The sequence below is a fragment of the Manis javanica genome, chromosome 11 (assembly GCF_040802235.1).
Source record: "Manis javanica isolate MJ-LG chromosome 11, MJ_LKY, whole genome shotgun sequence".
NCBI classification, from domain to species: Eukaryota; Metazoa; Chordata; class Mammalia; order Pholidota; family Manidae; genus Manis; species Manis javanica.
Window position 1 is genome coordinate 78,331,141 of NC_133166.1, and position 20,041 is coordinate 78,351,181.

Genomic DNA, 20,041 nt, shown 5'->3' on the forward strand with positions numbered 1-20,041 from the left:
CCAATCCCTTTAAGACTTCCAAAAAGCACTCGCCAAAACAACAACAACAAAAAAAAAGATGGCAGCTCGCTTTTCTTTTGTTCTCCGGTGCCAGTCTCCGATACCCGCTCACTGGTCTTGCTGCCCTGTTTCCCTAGTATTGGAGTCCCTGTGCCTTTAAGACTTCCAAAAAGCACTCACCACCACAAAGCAACAACAACAAAAATAAATAAAGATGGCCTCTCGCTTTTCTTTTGTCCTCCAGTACCCACTCACCGTTCTTGCTGCCCTGCATATGCACTGTGTCTGTGCTCTGGTCCGGATGGCTGGGGCTGGGTGTTCAGCAGTCCTGGGCTCCTTCTCCCTCCCGCTCTGACTCCTCTCCTCCCACCGGGAGCTGGGGGGAGGGACGCTCAGGACCCACCAGGCTGGGGTTTTTATCTTACCCCCTTTGCGAGGCGCTGGGTTCTCGCGGGTGTGAATGTGGTCTGGATGTTGTCCTGTGTCCTCTGGTCTTTATTCTAGGAAGAGTTGTCTTTGTTATATTTTCATAGATATATGTGGTTTTGGGAGGAGATTTCCGCTGGTCTACTCATGCCGCCATCTTGGCTCTGCCTTCCCAACTTATTTTTTAACTTTACCTATATGTTGTTTTTTTTTTCTCCTTCTAGCCCTAATTAAGTAGTTTGTAACCTAAGCAACTAATTTAGCATGTAGGCCCAGCCATAAACAACACAGTAAAAAGCAGGAAAGATTCCATCTTTAAAGATTGCATTTTAATATCCAGGAAGTTAAAAACTTAAGATTCTTAGCTTACTCTTTAGCAAACAGACAATAACTCAGCCCACCTTGGAGGCTGGGCAGGCGGTCTTGTTTGATATACTGCTGGACCAAGACTCTGGAGAAATCAAGAGTAGGAAGTTGCTTGTGCTGTTAATTCTCTCAAAGACCATTTAACAGGTCTGCACCCCCAGGCCTTAGTCACATTCCTAAAGAATCCTTAAAAGGGGGAACCCCCAACCTTTCCAGGCACTCCTCTCTCTGAGGTCCTTTCTAAGGACTCCTCTCTCCCTTTCTAAGTGTGAAACCTTTTAATCTTAAACTTTCTCCAAACCTTTCAGGGTGCCTCTCTTTGCTGAGGTGGCCTGTACTTTTTCTCTTTAAGTAACTTTAAATAAAACTTTTACTCTACTTCACTACCATGTCTCTGCCCTTCAATTCTTTGTTGCGGTGGTGAGAAGGACCAAGGAACATTCACAATGCGCCACCAACACTTCCTTTTAAAATTCCACTTTTTTGAACGCAGAATGGAGAGAATAGAGAGACCTCTGGCTGCCTATATAGGAGCGAGTGAGGGAAGACATATTATACTGAAATGTATAGCTACTACAACGTCAGCTGCTCTAAGCCCCTTTCCTCACTCCTGACAACAACCGTAAGAGACAGATGCTATTACCCACTTGGAAACCAAGACCCTAGAAGAGTCTACAGAGAGATGTTTGAGAAAGATTAATATGGCAGTAATAAATAAGAGGGGGGGAGAGTAGTTTAGCTTGGGGAGAAATTTGAACTTAAGGAACAGGATTAGGAAGGAAATTGGAGACCGGAACAAAATTAGGAAGATCAGGCTGATTATGTGATGGCAGGATAGGAATTACAAGAGAAAGAACATGATTTCCAGCCAGACTGAAGGGTAAATAAATAACAAGAGAAATCAGGAAGGACCGGTTTGGCCAAGTGCTATTAAGAATGTGCCCTACAAAGAGCAACTTACTGATATGCCTTAGGTCTTATGAAGTTTAATAATAGCAAACAAATCTAACTGAAGAAAATCTAGTAGCTTCTTCAATGTTCTAAGAAAATATTCTTAATTCCACTTAGGTTCATGTAAAGGTCTCACTTCAGATGAACTTTCTTGATGGAACAAAAAAAGCTAGATTTCTGAATAACACAGACTCAATTACTCACTTAAAGTACAATGACTAAACATGACAGAATTTAAAGAGAATAAGTTGGGGTCAATTTAATGTGTCATTAGAGACAAAAAAGAAATGACAAAATCCTGTTACTTAAAATGTTTTAATTTCGAATAAAGCTTAAACCACATTAAAATTTAAATAATTGACAGTTATTGATAGTATATCTTGAAAAAATAAAAAATAAAGCCACTTAAATCAGTTTACTTTTTAAGCTTAATAATATACAAACTCTTTTGCCCCTCATACCCCATCCCAACCCTGGGAGGATGCAAAAATCAATAGTGAAAGTGGTATATTTAAATTAATATAATCCAAAGTTTTCATTTTATTCAACTGTGAATAAAATAGCAGCCATTGTTTTAATCCAATATACTAATGGTGTCAACTCCGGAAGAAATGATTTGCCTAGTCTGTGCAAAAGAACAGTTATCTTCTGTTGAAAAGATGTGAGCTATTCAAACTTTGTTCTTTTTCATTTGTGTCATAATTTCCAAATAAATAAAGAGCTCTAGCTAATAATGTCTTGGTAGCCCACTTCCCTAAGTGATTACATATTCCATGAAGTCATCATACAGCCAGTTACAGGAATGCTCTTTGGAAGACTCTATTGTTTCAAAAAGTTGTTTAAAACCTTGAGGGTGCATATTTACTACTTTTGTTTTTTTATCTGCATCTATTTGCTTCAATATATCCATTGCATCAATTGGACTCAGTAACCTGCAAAAGAAATACAAAGTAAATTTGCTTAATTCTTTTTCACACCAACTGTTAATATTTATAGAGATGGCCTCTAAGCCCAATTTAAAATGTCTAACTTATTATATATAATTAATCTTCTTTAGTTTAAGAGTTTGCACATAATAAATACATAGTTTTAACTTTTGCTTATTCCTGAAGTATCATGGCTTAGCTGTAATGAAAAGAGCAGACTGAGGCTTTAGCATATTCTAATCAATTCTTACACAAAATTATACTTTAATGCTGCTCTTTAAAAAAACTTTTCTCACTTACTTCATCTTTTAACTCTCCTCTCAAAAACAAACTCCATTCAGATTTACGTAAAAGTTCAATAAGTACAAACAGAAGAAACTGCGGTTTGGCAGTTTTCAAGGAGGGAGTTTTCACATTTTTATGTAACAATTACTGGTGAGTAAATGACAAAGCAGAAAACTGCCTTATATATTAGCCTAGCAAAAAACCATCAGTGAGCCTCTGATAATAAGTTAAAAACTGTAATAAAAAATTCTGGTGGAAAATATTTCCCAGACTTGCCATTTTTAACATTTAACATAAATACTGTCCATTGTTGACATAAATAACTCAGTTATTTATTAATGGTCAAATTAACCAAAATGATTATACCATTTTGCCCATCCTCTGACAACACTTTGAATGACTATGCGCTGCTCATTATGAAGTGCAAAGCATTAACAAAAAAAACCATACACATCGGCCATATGTAAAAATCATACAGATACAAAGTAGGTAGTAACAGCTATGTTTTTTATAAAGCTTTAGGCAGAAACATAAAGTTTGGTCCGGGGCAGGAGTAGAGTGTTATGATTCATGCCTACTTTGGTTAGGAAACAGAGCCACCAAGGACAGGCAACACAAGAGGGAGAGGGCAGGTATGCCAACACCAGTGCTGACCTTCTCCACCCCACCAGTGGCAAACAGCTAGTTCTTCGTGTGGGTTAACCCTGAGCCACACTCTGACAAAGATAAGCAACTTGTAGGCATCCCTGATTATGTGGAAAATATAATTCGATTTTACTCTAAATGTGCAACAGGAAGAAGGAAGTATTTTGATGAAACAGATGAAAACACAGTACCTTACTGGGAATCAAGATATACAAGACATAAAAAATGGACGACTAACATGAACGTATAACCTCACATTCAACTGCTACTTTTATACTTGTTTTTGTTCCTTTTACTTACTGTAGATGGTCTATCAGCTTGGCGTTGCGCTTCATAAAAAAATGCCTTACCATGTGGAAAAATACATCATAGTTAATAGGTGTTAAGTTTTCTGTAAATAAGTTTCTACGAGGAATCAACTGAACAAAACACAGGTTTTGTTGTGCTTGGTCTAATGATTCCTGGAAAGAAGGGAAAATAGATTGTGTTAGTCATAAAATACTGCCAGGGCACGAAATCATTCACCTAACTCACTCCAGCTGCCTGCTGGAAGAGGCGACTACCTCCGCTCCTGGGTGTCTGGGATGATCCTGTGGAGCGTGCGGAGAACACAACACGAGGTACTAGTGCTCCTTACCTGGGCCACTTCTCACAGCTGTCTATGGTGGCCACTTTGAGAGGTGAGGTAATTTCTCTCTCCAGTATAAAAAGCAGATTTGATTAATGTTTGCTATACACACGAGGTGGATTCCGTCACTCTGTGCTCCTCAGGCACAATATAAACCCACTGCATGCACAGCATCAAACCAAGCCATGTCACATTCCACCACAGGACCCCACTGGCAAATAAAAGCCTTTGTCTGATCCAGAAGGCTGTGTCTTTGGCCAGCACCCATGAAAAAGTAACAGCTTATTAACTGGTAAGTGGGATAAACTCAAATCCCAAACATGACATTAACATGTACTGAGTCTCTTCCATATTTGAGGCAAATATACCAGATCCTAAGGATAATTTATAATTTGCATATAAATTATATAATTGATTTAAAATAGTTATAATGACTTATAATTATATCATTTTAAAATGACCTATAATTTTTAATTGGATATTCTAAAAAAACTACAAGGTTAGCAAACTATGGTCCACAGCCTACCAGCTTTTATATAGTCTGGAGCTAAGAATGGTTTTTACATTTCTAAAGGATTGTTTTTTTTAAAAAAAGCAAAACCAACAAATAAGTGACAGAGACCATGTGTGGCGTACAAAGCAAAAAATATTTGCTATCTACAGACCTTTACAGAAAAAGGTTGCCAATCTACCCTAGTATATACTACTATTAAGATTAGTATACAGTACTATGTAGATTTAAACAAAAACTGTAAACTTGATGTAAGGTTAAGATATCCCCCCCAAAATTATTCCTCAAAAAAGGAGAAGCCTTATGTTTGAGTCCTTAAGAAATCTCACATATCAGGTAGTAATTCTTTACTTATTTCATACACAAATATAAATAAATAAATACTGCTTTGTGGGGAACATTAGCCAGAAAAAGAAAACTGCAATTAATTCTAGTTTTTAGTTTTTGATGCCAATAGCTGAAAGGAATGGTAAAAAAAGGTGGCAATGAAATTTTAAAATATTTAGTAATTATTATTTAGGAGAGGGAGAACCTCGCAACTGAAAGTATTCATTATGTTACTGTTACCAAGTCTTTTAAAGGTAACATTAAAATGTGACCTGGTAAACAGTTTTGGATACAGATATAGATGGAATCTACATGGTAACAGATACAGATTTACCTGATAAAAAGGGAAGAAAACAATTTTTCTGATATTAAACGAATGGTTATTTGCTTAAACAAAAGTCCAGGGAGAGCATAAAAACATGGCTTCAAAAAGCAGAAAATCTCAACTTGGATGCAGACGAAGGCAATATGCTCTAAGAAATTTAAATGCTGCAAAGTGCTTCCGTAGCAATTATCAACATGCTGACATCAAGGATCCATGTGAAATACCTGCATACAATTCTCTCACAAAACATGACTTTGCTTATTTCTTTTTTTTTCCTTTTAGTTTTTTAATTTGATGGTAGAAGAACAAATAACATTGCCTAATGGTTCTCTATGTAGATAGAGGAAATATGGACTTTGCTTATTTCATCTCCATCTCTAAAAGCTGATTTATTTATTTGGTCAAAACACTGCTTTAGCGTTTTTGTCATTGAGAAAATAAAACGTATCTTATGTATATAGGGTTGCTCATTTTGGGGATATCTGGGTAAGTTCCTCATGGTTGCAAGCCAAAATGTATTACTCCTATACTGTTTTGTGAGGCTGTATAAATTATGCTTATGACAGTAAAATCCAACTATAATCACAATGATAACAATGACTGATCACTCTAAAATCAGATCATATTTCTAAGTTGATATTTTTCCTTTTTTCCTTTAGTGGCAAGAGTGAGAAAAACAAAGAAGCAAGCAAATGGAAACCTCAGATTGAGCTGACAAGCTGCGATTAGGGCACCATCAGCATTTAATTCTGAAGTGCAAACTGAATTGAGTCCAAAAATCATCTTTGAAACTTTCAGCTGTTGTATTACAATTTCCACAATGAGAAGCCCTGACATAAACTAAATGGAGGATGATTTTATAATATCATCACTGGTTCTTTAGAAACGGGGGAAAAAAATGAATGAACATAAAAGCACTACCCCTGGGTAAGAAACAAAATGTACCTGTTGGTGAATTCAACCATCATAACTAGTAATATTACAAATTTCTGTATTATTAGTAAGATACAAAATTTTATCTTTAGTTTATCAAATTAGATGAATATTAAAATGATTGTATTTTCAAATTTGAGATGTATCTTCATTTCCAGAGAGATTAAAATGGAAGTCAGATTCCCTGTTTAACCCTATTAACTATGCTACCAACCACTGTAAAGCACTGAAAAATAAAAGATTCTTCCGAAGTCAAATTTGTTAAAAACAGTAAGATGTGTTACAAGAACATTTCTAGATATTCTAAAATTAAGAATTTAAATAAATACAGAACACCAGATAATCTTAAAGAAAACAGGATATTTCACTTAGAGAAAAAAAGAGAAGGTGTCACTCAGTCTTACATTACGCTTTGGCTTTTCCAGTTGTCCATTTTGGGAGTATATGTCAAATGATGATCTAGGCTCCTGAGGGACGATAAACAAAAACAAAACACTTCTTGTAATTCTTTTTGGTCAAAGTGCCCCAAATTATTTCTGCCTTTAAAAATGTCTTGCCTAAACAACATCATGAATTAATTCCCAGTCACCAGTCTAACTGGATTTAAGAAAAACAGTATTAAATCATATACATCTCTCGCCTTTCTTCTTGCTTTTCTTAAAGAAAAGGATAATCAAAGACCTACCCCAATACTTGTAACTCTATTACTTCCTTAGATAAAAGTTACTCTTAATATATATTACACAAATAGGTTAAGTTGTAATTTTTAACAGCCAACATTTACATTTTAGAATCATAATCAGTTTAGGAGCTATCAGATCAATACTGAGGATATTTTTGCCCTACCTGAGTGGTAACACATATAAATCAAACTCATTTGAATCTGTTAGGACATGTAAAGAGATACACAAATAAAGATCCTTGTGTCAATTTTAAAAAGGATCCTTTACTTTTTGGTATCTAACTTTTGTACCTATAATTTAGTATGTGAAGCAATTTTAAAAGATGACCCATCTGAAAATTACTGTCAAACACACACATATTACATTTTAAAATGAGACTGGATTCAAACAGCATCTGACACAGACTTAAAAGACTAAAACTTAACACTGGAAGTAAGGTTTGAAAGACTATTGTCAGAATGGTAATTTATTACTAAGTACAGAGTGGCAACTAAAATGCAATGAAAATGCAACTGATGCCCACCTTTGAAATTAAAGCAATTCTAGGCCTGTGACTAAGTGGATGTGGTAAAGCAACAGCTGTGGCAGGCACTGCAGGTTCCTGCACACAGGGTCTGTCAGCAGTAACTTAGGGCCCGGGAGTGGGCACAGACAGGACCTCACCCCACGTACCAAAGCCACAGGAGAGGAAAACCTGCACAACTTGGGAATCTAGTTCCACAAGCAACCCTCCAGCTGTAGACTATTTATCAGACAAATGTTAAAAAAGCTGGGACCAGAAAGACCTCTCTTTTCCGCAGGTTAGTAAATGGCAAAACTAATGCACAGGGCCTTTGAAAAAAAACATTGCAGAACAAGAAAAGAAAACCATCCTGAAAGCTTAGTCCTCAGGAGGTCGCTAATAAGAAACCAGCCGAAAGCCATGAGGAGCGAAAAGGCTGAGAAGGAGACATCAATGGGGTGATCAAGAACTGTGGTGCCAAAATTCCAGTGTGCAGTGCAGGGTCAGTGCTGTAAAGGCTGAGTGTGAAGGGGTTTCTGGGAACACAGAAAAACAAGGAGTGCATGATAGCCATGAGAGACAACCTAAGAGCCTTGTATGTTTGGGAGGAAAAAAACAGAATTAGAACAAAAGCTAAAATCAAATGCAGTAACATTCTAACCACTAAGCATGCACATGGAAGGGCTGGATGTGTTCCTGGACAAAACCAATGAAGAACTACATGAAGGTACACATTGCAAAATTTAAAAATTAAACCAATCCATCCTTGAAAGAACAAGGGCTCATAAAACATATAAACATATAATCTATTAATAACTACTTGAAATATACTCTAGTGTACTAGAATAAAAAGAGAATGAGCAAATAATAGTATGAAAGAAATGGCACTTATTCTTTTTTCTTGCACTTTTAGCCTGCTGCTATGAAATATGGGAACCACTAGTCACATGTGGCTATTGAACACTTGAAATGTGTCTAATCTGAATTGAGAGATGCTGTAACTGTAAAATACACTCTGGATTTTAAAGGCTTAGGACACACACACAAAGACCATTTTATGTAGTAAGAAGGCCTAAGACACAAAAAAAGAATGTATTTTATGTAATAAGTATTTTAAAATGTTGACTATACACTGAAATGAGAATATTATGAATTGAAAGGTTAAATAAAATACAAAAATTTCACCTGTTTTTTACTTTCTATAATGTGAGTACTAAAAAATTTAAAATTACGTTATGTGGCTCACATTATATTTCTATTAGAAAACTCATCTCACCTAATGAAATAAGCTAAAAAGGGAAAGGCTATATAATAAGGTATTATATTAAACAGCCATTAAAATGTTAAGAAAAATGTTCAGTGACAAAGGAAGAAACTTGTACTTATTAGCTAAAAATAAGATATAAAATAATCTCGACTACCTTAAGAAAAAAAACCCATAGGAAAAATAAAAGACTAAAAATATGCCACAAATGTCAATGGTCATGACTTCTGGATGGTGGAATTCTAGTGCAATTTTTTTAAAAATTCTTTTCTTTCTTTCTGTAACATTATCTCACATATTTACAGGGGACCTATGTTATTTTTATCATCAGAGATAATATAAGGTTTATGACCAAAAAATCAGCACAAAGGTACCTTGCTCTGTTATCTGCAATCATTGGGAAAAACTAATAAAATTAATCTTTAATTTTTCTCCAATTACTGGTCACAGAAATGTAGCCTCTTTGAAAACAATAAAATTCTCTGCTTACATTTAGAAGGATTTTACTCACCACATGCAGAAGCTTAATCTCATAAGCTACTTGCCAGAGCACACTTAATGCTTGATACAACTTTGGATTTTCAGGAGTTGCCGTTATTTTCTAGTAAAAGGAAAACAGAAGTTACATGTTATACATAACTATAATCAATCAAAATCTAATGTTGAATCTGAACAGTATCTAGAAATTAAAAATGAGAACTACATGCAAAATCGTAACTGTAACTGTTTCAAGAGAAAGTCTTTTTAAACTTTCATATTGAGCTATATTATCATGAACACCCAAAACACAATCTATTCGAGACTGATTTCCCTTAACTACATCACCTCTCAGGGGAACATCTCACTAAAGAAAAACTGAAACAAAAATGTAAAATTACTGAGAAGAATAAGTGTGTTAGAAGTATGTACCAAGTGGGCTACTAAATTTTGAGTCAAGAGTTGTTTAGGCTGACACTTGAGAGGGCACCATTACAGAAAGAAGAAACCACATGTGAAGAGGTCCATGGTTAAAGAAGTATTAGGACATTCTCCTAGTAGCAATGCGAAATCTGACGAAGCATTTCCTATTTTTCTCCATCCTTTCATTTATATGTTGTGTGTATAGTCTCAAGGTTCTAAGCCCCCTGTTCCCTTTCCATGGATAAGCAGTTACTTACTATTTGGGACTTGGTGAATAAATCATCCCTTATTTCTTGCCCCACTATCCTAACCCATAGCTTTTTTTTTTTTTTTTTTTTTGCTATTCTTTAATTTTTTTGTTTTGGTATCATTAATCTACAATTACATGAGTGACATTATGGCTACTAGACTCCCCCGATCATCAAGTCCTCACCACATACCCCATTACAGTCACTGTCCGTCAGGGTAGTAAGATGCTGTAGAATCACTATTTGTCTTCTCTGTGTTGTACAGTCCTCCCCGTGCCCCCACCCCTTACATTATATCTGCTAATTGTAGTGCCCCTTTTCCCCCCTGGTCTCTCCCTTTCCACCCATCCTTCCTAGTTCCTTTCCCTTCGGTAACTGTTACTCCATTCTTGGGTTCTGTGAGTCTCCTGCTGTTTTGTTCCTTCAGTATTTTTTTTCTTTGTTCTTATAGTCCACATATGAATGAAATCATTTGATACTTGAGTCGTTTTCCACCTGGCTTATTTCACTGAGCATAATACCCTCTAGCTCCATCCATGTTGTTGCAAATGGTAGGATTTGCTTTCTTCTTATGGCTGAATAATATTCCATTGTGTATATGCACCACCTCTTCTTTATCCATTCATCTACTGATGGACACTTAGGTTGTTTCCATTTCTTGGCTACTGTAAATAGTGCTGCGATAAACATAGGGACACATATGTCTTTTTCAAACTGGGCTGCTGCATTCTTAGGGTAAATTCCTAGGAGTGGAATTCCTGGGTCAAATGGTATTTCTATTTTGAGCTTTTTGAGGAACCTCCTTATTGCTTTCTACAATGGTTGAACTAATTTACATTCCCACCAGCAGTGTAGGAGGGTTCCCCTTTCTTCACATCCTCACCAACATTTGTTGTTGTTTGTCTTTTGGATGGTGGCCATCCTAACTGGTGGAGGTGATATCTCATTGTGGTTTTAATTTGCATTTCTCTGATGATTAGCCACGTGGAGCATCTTTTCATGTGCCTGTTGGCCATCTGAACTTCTTCTTTGGAGAAGTGTCTGTTCAGAACCTCTGCCCATTTTTTAATTGGATTATTTGCTTTTTGTTTGTTGAGGTGCATGAGCTCTTCATATATTTTGGATGTCAATCCTTTATTGGATCTGTCATTTATGAATATATTCTCCCATACTGTAGGATGTCTTTTTGTTCTATTGATGATGTCCTTTGCTGGACAGAAGCTTTTCAGTTTTATATAGTTCCACTTGTTCATCTTTGCTTTGTTTCCCTTGCCCATAGCTTTCTTAAATACAAATAAGCAACTCCCATTATACTGGATTAAACAATTAATGATCTGAAGCATTGTGGGTAGAAAATAAACACTACTATTAAAGCTAATAAAGGATTTCAGAAGGCCTTCAATTTCCCAGAATAAAGAGCAGAGTCTAAAATCCTAAAGATTTCACCAAAAACAAAACAAACAAAAACCAGGTAGAACTAGTAAATGAATTCAGCAAAGTTACAGGTTACAGAATCAACATGCAAAAATCAGCTGTATTTCTGTCCACTAACAATGACCAAGCTAAAAAGAAAATTAAGAAAACAATTCCATTGACAACAGCATCAAAAGTAATAAAATACTCAGCAATCAACTAAGGTGAAAGACTCATACACTGAAAACTACAAAACATTTTTGCTGAAAGAAATTAAAGACACAAATGGAAAAACATCCTTTATTTATGGACTGGAAGACTCAATTTCGTTATGTCAACATTACCCAAAGTGATCTACAGAGTCAATGCAAATCCTATCAAAATCCCAATGATATTTTTTTGCAGAAATAGAAAATCCACTCTAAAATTCATATGGAATCTCAAGGAATGCTGAGTGAATAGCCTAAAAAATTTTTTCAAAAGAACAAAATAGGATGACTCACAGTTCCTGATTTCAAAACTTACTAAAAAATTATGGCAATCAAAATAGTGTGATACTGGCACATAGACATATAGACCAACAGAATAGAGAACCCAAAAAAAGACCTTCATGTATATGGTCAAATGACTTTTCAAGAAGTGTGCCAAGAGCATTCTATGTGGAAAGACAGTCTTTTCCATAAAAGATCCTGGGAAAACAATATCCACATGCAAAAATGAAGCTGAACCCTTATCTAACAACATATAAAAAAAGGTATTTCAAAATGGCTCAAAGGCCTGAACCTAAGAGCTATAACTATAAAATTCCTACAAGAAAACACAGGCGAAAGCTTCATGACATCAGATCTGGCAATAATTTCTTAGATATGACATCAAAGGTATAGACGTACAGGCAAAAGAAGAAAAACACCAAGTAAACTTCATCATAATTAAGAACTCTGAAAATCAAGACACTATCAACAATGTAAAAAGACAACCCACAGAAGGGGAAAAAATATTTGTAAAATCATATGTTTGAGAAGGGATTAATACCAAAAATATATAAATAACTCCTAAAAAACTCAGCAGTAAACAAAAGAACCTGATTAAAAACCAGTCAAAAGACTTTAACAGACATTCCTCCAAAGATGAGATACAAATGGTTTACAAGCACATGGAAAGATGCGCAACATCACTCATCGTTAGGAAAATGCAAACCAAAACCACAGTGGAATGCGAACACCACTTTGTACCATCAGGATGGGTATCATAAAAAAGCCAGAAAACGAGCGCTGGGGAGAATGTGGAGAGCCTGGAACCCTTGTGTGTTGCTGGTGGGAACAGGAAATGGTGCAGCTGCTATGGAAAATGGTATGCTGGTTCTTCAAAACAGTTAAAAATAGAATTACCACATGATCCTACAATTCCACTTCTGGGTATACACCCAAAAGATTTGAAAGCAGCGACTCGAAGAGATACTTGCACATCAAAGTTCAAAGCAGCATTATTCATAATAGTTAAACATGGAAGCAACCCAAATGTCCACTGATGGATGGATAAAAGGTGGTGTGTATATATACAAAAGAGTATTATTCAGCCTTAAAAAGGAATGAGATTCTGACAAATGCTATGATCTGAATGAATCCTAAAGACAAAAAAAAAGTGCAGTAAGTCAGACACAAAGTAAAATATTGTACAATTCCACTTGTATGAAGTACCTAGAACAGCCAAATTCAGAGACAGACAGTAGAACAGTAGTTACCAGGGACTTGGCATGAGGGAAAAGGGAAGTTAGTGTTTAAAGATACAGTGTTTCAGTATGAAGGAAGAAAAACATTCTGGGACAGATGGTGGAAATAACTGTACCACAATGTGAATGTACTTAATGCCATTGAATTGTACTCCTAAAAATAGTTAAAATGGTAAATTGCATGTTATGGATATTTTACCATAATACTAAAAAAGAAACCTTAAAAAAATCAAACATAAAGATGGCTTTACAGAACTTTAAAAACATTCTCAGTACTCTCAAATATCATGAGCCCAAATTAAAATCACAAGACTACTTGGATAAAAATTGCAGAACTCTTTCAAACCTATTGTTAATAACCTACCTGGTAATCCTTTTCATTAATAAACATATTTAGTTCTACTCGTCCATGTGCATATACAGAAGTACAAGAATATATGTCATGTAAAAGTTTCCACAGTATCTTTCTCTCATTTTTAACTGGGAATGTTCCAACTACTCTGAAAGGGATATCTGTAAGGACACAAGCAAAAATGTTTGAGTAAGTTCCTAACACTTTCTCCTAAGAACCTACATTATTGAATCAAATGAAGCTAACTACATTAATTTTATTCCAATTAGAACGAAGCCTCAGCATCTTTCCTTGATATGGAACTTGGCCTCTGTGGAACTGCTGATTATTTTGTCTAGGTGAGGAGAGCCATATTCAACTTCAGAGCAACTGCCAGTAAATTATATAATAAAAATTGTACACAAATCTCTTCAATAAACCAGCTGTACTACTAGAGAGACCTGGCAAATTACAAGGTGAATGACAAAAATTACCATTTGTCCACGGAAGTCCTTTTATTCCCAAATTCTTAAAAAGCACCTCTGACATCATAATGGGAGGTTTTACTATTCCACAATTTACAGGATCCAGTTTAAAGAAGTCACAGTGGACCACTTCGAGTTTTCCAGTCACATTTTTCCCTAGGGACTAAAGAAATATGGCAATAACATGTTTAGAAATTTCAGTGTTATGCAGACTAACAATTCAAAGATCTACTTCAAAAATAATTCTATAAAAATATTACTACCTCAGTAAAGATGTAAAGAAAACACTACTATTGTACCCTAAGATTTAACAGAGTTAATAGAAATCAATGCCTGTAAAATTATGAAAATACAGTATTACCAAGAAAAAGCCCCCAAAACAAAAAAACCTTCAACAAATTCTTACCCTTTTACTTTCTTACTTTATCTCAATGGCTTCAGTTGGTCAAAAAAAACACCCAAAAACAAAAAAACCTCCCTTACACTCATCCCTTATTGCTTAGCAGTGGCTGCCTGGAGCCCTGGGCAAAGACTGAAAATATTAAAGTGAACAAAGGATAGATTCAACAGATTATTTTTTCTAGAGCAGTTTAGTTAGTCCTTCACCAAATGAACTTAGTTCATTGTGTAGGCCACTCTCCATTTACCCTTTCATTTTCCTTTACTTTTTCCAAAAACAGAAGCAGCTAAAGGAAAGGACCTTGTTCACTGGGAAGAGGTCCAACAAACCTCAATCTTTTCACTGCCCTGATGCGCTCACCTTGCAGTATTTCCTGCAGACTCCATAAACTTAATTCGAAGTTACAGAAAATCCAACAGAAGAGAATAGTATGTTTTGATGTGCATACTGAGGTTCTCATTCACAGAATATTGATGGAATATTTTATTCTATCAATATTTATCAAGGTTTCGACAAATTTGCAATTTAAAGTTATGAATTCAAAAACCTTTTTTCTTAGTATTTGAGTTCAACCTAATTATTATTCTATTTCTAAGTCTTGTAAATTGTAATGATCACTTGTAAGGGGACCACTGAAAAACAATAGTGGAAAGAACAGACTGAGAGTTGAAATCACATTTTTGGTCATGTCAATTCTGATATGCCGATTAGGGAATCCAAGTGGAGATGCCAGATTGGTAGCTCTAGACATGAATGGCAAGGTTCAGGCTGAATATAAAAATTTGTGAGAATCTGGGCTGTTGAAGGTAATTAAAGCCATGAGTGCAGATGGATCGCTAGGCAGGAGTACAGAGGACCAAGGCTGAGGATGGATGTCTTGCCAATGGGTTTCAGCCCTGGGCAAGTTCACTCTTGATTTGGTGAGACCAAAAAATGACAGTGGAACACTCTTGGGGTGAAAGGGTTTATATCCAATTTTATTCCCACGATGGCAGATTAAGCACAAAATCACATCCATCTCAGAGCAAGTCTGCATGCAGCAAGATGGTCTCTGTCCTCGCTGCTGCCACACTCCAGCCTCTGCTCCTCTGCAGCCATGCAGCCAAGAGCACTGGGTGGAGCTCTTTACATAGTCAGTAACAACATATTGTCCACATGTTTGTGGTAAGCAAGTAGACCAGGGTCAGGTAAGAATCCTAGCCATAGGAACTTTCATTTTCTCTACAATGCAGTAACTCCAAAGTCTCATGACAAGAAGTTAAGAATAAGCCAAAACAGTACAGAAGGAAACCAGAAGAGTGTTGTGGAGAAAGTGAAGGTTCCTGTGGCCAGGATTCTCACCTGGCCCTCGTCGGCTTCTCACTACATCCGTGTGGGCAATACGTTGTTACTGACTCTATATAAAGAGCTCTGCCCAGTGTCGGGGCTGCTGTACAGCTGAACAGCTGCAAGGCTGCAGGAGAGCAGAGACTATAGTGGTGGTGGGCAGGGTAAACGGCTGCGGGGGCAAAGAAGCCCAGAGACAGAGACTAGCTTGCTGCATGCAGACTTGCTCTGAGTGGATAGGATTCTAGTGATTGACCTGCCGCTGTAGGAATAAAGTTGGGTATAAATCCTTTCACACCAAGAACATTCCACTGTCATTTTTTCGGTCTCACTGAATCCATAGTGAACTTGTCCAGGGCTGAAACTCACTGGCAAGACACATGTGGTGGTATGTACACTAAAGAAAAAGGGCACCCATAATGCATACCTTAAAAACTGATTATCTTTAAACTCTTACAAATTCTTCTACATGTATAGCAATAAAATAATCTCAAAAGTTATTCCAAGAGTCATACTTTAATCTTTGTAATTAAGGAAGCTAATGAAATCAAATCTAAAAAGAATGTATACTTTAAGACTTTATTACACTTTTCTGAGAGCACATATATTTTTGTTTTAGCACCTGTCACTTACCATTCAATAATTCAAACACAGTTAACAGCCCAAATTCCAGAATAAAGAACTCATATGAAAATAGTAAAATCACATTTTAATACTTGACTGTATTTAGGATTCAAATTCAAAAACAGTAAGCAAAAGTACAGAGGAAAGAGAAGTAACCCCTAAGCCTCCACTAGTCATCATGTTAAGCCCTTTACATAGGTCATCTTATCAAAGGGCATCAGGATCCTTTAAAGGTGGAACATTACAGTCTCCAGTTTACATGTGAGAAAAAACGGAGCTCAGGCAGGTGAAATTACTTACTTGCCCAAGGATTTTAAAGGTAGTATTTGTTAGAGCTGAGATTCAGCCTGATTTGAAAAGACTGTATTCTAGCCTTGCTGAAAGAAGTTTACCACAAAAGCTAATGCCTTCTCAACTGAACATGTACAGCTTTTTCTACAACAGTTTTCAAACAGAGATATATCATGATTTATTATTACAGAATACAATTTGCAACATGAGTATCTCTACCAAAGCCAGATAAAACAAACTGTTTCTGCTTGAAACATTGGAAGTCCTAGGAATTTTATCTAGGAAGGCTGGGGAGGGCAGGTCAAAGTTAGATAATAATTAAGAGTCAAGCATCCTTCTTGAAAATTCTTTCATTTTCTTAGGAGCAAACTTGAGAGCCTTTGGGTGGCTAGATGCATTGTCTGCTAAGAGCACCATTTATAAGGCCCTTGAAAAGTATGGAGAATTCTCTAGCCTCTAAGCCTTCTTTTCTCATTAAATCAATCAGTTTTTAAATCTTATAGCCCTGTTATCTTGATCTTATAGAAAAGCAACTATTGAGTTACAAGGTAACAAACTGTAAGCAGAAAGACATTTTAATGCCATCTTAATTATTTTGTGAACTGGGCAGAACTCCAAAAACAGGCCTTTTTTAAAAGATCAAGATAAAAGTTACTTTATTTTTAATTCGTAAATTGAAATGACAGATGACTAGGTTTATTACATCACATTTCACAACCTGGAATCATTGAACCATTTTACATGTTTTCTTTTCATGTTTTTGAAATTCCAGAAGATTTAGCATCAATTAAATGACCTGGCTAAAACATCGAATTCTTTTCAAAGCAGTGGGTTATGGAATAACCACCATCTAATGTGCATAATTTTATTAAAAATAAACAAATAGCTGGCTTTGTTAGTCATGTTCATAGCTTTCCTGTCATTATCCTGCACTTTTAACTCGCATCTCTAGGCTTGTTTCCTCATCTTTAGGAGGCTGTGCATGTTTTCAGGAAGTTGGCACACAGAAGTTTAAGTTTCCTAAATTGATTTATAAAGGAGGGAGGAAGAGAAAGATAAAAAGGCTGGCAAAGATGCAAGGAATTTCCACTTTACTGTTAATGTGCACTTGTTTTCTATATAACAAGCAGAGTTAACCAAAACACCCATCTGAATAATGCCCTCACTCCATGCAATTATATCAGAATGTAAGAAACCTTTCCTGCTTCTGAAACCCTTAAATCCAGAGTTAACACAGTCCTATCTCCCTAAGCTTAGCATGCCAATAAGACTCTAAGATCAGAAAAAGCAGGGGCAATGCACAGCCTCCTAGAGATGAAGAAACAAGCCTAGAGATGCGAGTTACACAATAGAGCTAGAACTAGAAAACAAGTCTCAGAACTCCAATCTTTAATTATTTAACAATCACTGACACTAACCATGGTTTAGCCACTGGTGATAAGCAAATATTTAAGGCCTGGTCCCTAAAAGTGATTCTGTAAGAATAAACTGTGTGCTTAATTTAACTTCCCTAAATCACTCAAAGGTAACTGATAGAACAAATCATTTTTATAAACTAGAAATGTACCTCCAAATGTGGAATATAAAATTTTTCACTTTCAAGGGCAATCACTTTGGCACCACTTTCAAGTAATGCTTGAGTCAGGATACCAGGACCTGGTATAGCAACAGAAGGAAAAGTTTATTTGCACATGAAACAACATACATTCTTTCCATATCAAAGGAATTAGATGTTTTACATGTATTACCTAACGTTATCACAACATCCCCAAAGTAGATATTACTTTGAGGAATATTTATTTACATATGAGGGAACTGGGGATAAAGTTATTTGATTCCAACATCACGACTTTTAAGTGGTGCTGCTTGGATCTGAATCCATCCGTCAAAGACTGAAAAACCTGCATTTTTTTCTTTTTAAAAATTATTTTTAATTGTGATAAAATTTAAGTAACACAAAATTTACCACCTTAACCACTTTTTAAGTGTACAGTGGCATTAAGTACATTCACACTGCTGTGCTATCACCACCACCATCCAACTCCACAACACTTTTCATCCTGCCAAACTGAAACTGTACTCATTAAACAGTTCCCATTCCTCCTGCCTAGCCCCTGGCAACCACTATTCTACCTTCTGCTCCTGTCAATTTGTTTTAGACAGTAGAATGCTTAAATTTTATTTTTCTTTCGATAAGTAGCACCACCTCCCAAGGAAATGATACAATTTTGCCCATTATTTCACAGGACCTACACCTGTCTCCGCTTGTGCTTTGGGTTCCTTCTGCAAAGGATGTGCCGCCACCCACGCCTCTCTTCACGTGTTACCAGTCTTTACTGCACTTCTTGACGACGCCCTTGGTTTTGATTCCCAAAGGCGACTGTAGGGACAGCACTGGGAGGGTGGAAAGAAGTGAGGCTACCGCTGTGATGGGCTTTGCACCAACTGGAACTGCAACGTGAAGGGGGCCAGCAGCAGTGCGGAGAGTGGGCGGGGTTAATACCTGTACTTTAAAAAACAATGTTTCACCACCTCCCAAGAAAAAAAAGGTTGCCTCTAGCCTACAACTTACTCATGGACTATCTGGATGCTTTAACCTTCGAAGATACTGTCAAAGCTAGACAGAACTAACTCCTTATGATGGTAAACGGTGCTTTAAAAAATTCTTTTTCAAAACGCCTATAAATCGTGTGTTCTCAAGCATCCTATGGTCTACAGCAGATGCAAGGAAAGGCTAAGAAAAAAGTTCTTTTGGGAGATAAAGCCTGCAATTTGCGGGGGGAGACGGAAGAGCATGTTTTGTAAAAATACGTGAAGTGCAAACTGCTACGGAAATATTTTGTGGCGTCACGATTAATACAGGCCATATAAACTGTTTAAAGGAAGGGGCCATGCCTTAGCACAGGTGGTCAATGAAAGCTTGCTGGACTTCCAAGAAAATGCAATCCACGACGGACTCACCTGGATTGCACTCCAGCAACAGCTGGCAAGCGTCTTCTCCTTTCCCCCGCAGGACCTGCGCCAGGGTCTCAGCCAGTCTCGGACTGGTTACATAACGCCTGGGCTCTGAACGGTACTTGAACACCCACGAGGGCGATTCTCTGAGGTCCAGACTGGGCAATAGCTGAGGATGGAAGTCTGACAGACCACGGCAGTTCCACTGCGAGGCGTCCTTCCGCCTCGCCACGCCGGACCCCAAAATGCAAAAGCGAACAGCTCCAGTCAAGGCTGACAACGTCTGCCGCGGAGGAAGCCCGGCCACTGGGGCCCACATAGTCACCCTCCGAGGTCTGTCCCAGTGTCTCCCTTAGTCGTTACAATGCCAGCAAACTCTGTCCAGAGCACCCCAACCGCTAGGCCTCCCCGCCGCAGGACCACGCCGGGCATAAGCAATCACTGCAAGCTACGCAAGCGCACCACCGCCCCTTCCTTCTTTACCCCCACTTCCGGTTCCTTCCCGCGACGTCCGCGGATTGTGAGTGGACGGATGAGCCGGGGGCGGGGAGCCGGCCTTCTGGCTTG

General features: G+C 37.2%; 1 protein-coding gene across 1 annotated transcript; it reads right to left on the minus strand.

The window, feature by feature from the left end:
- Nucleotides 1-2,044: 2,044 nt before the first annotated feature.
- On the minus strand, nt 2,045-19,936 carry TFB2M (transcription factor B2, mitochondrial). Its single transcript, XM_017669547.3, has 8 exons — nt 19,481-19,936; nt 18,087-18,175; nt 13,888-14,041; nt 13,427-13,575; nt 9,284-9,373; nt 6,728-6,790; nt 3,900-4,060; nt 2,045-2,675 (listed from the first exon to the last, which is right to left on the minus strand). Exons 1-8 carry the CDS (start codon nt 19,791-19,793, stop codon nt 2,498-2,500), a joined length of 1,197 nt encoding a protein of 398 aa, XP_017525036.2. The 5' UTR covers nt 19,794-19,936; the 3' UTR covers nt 2,045-2,497.
- Between the last annotated feature and the right edge of the window lie 105 nt (nt 19,937-20,041).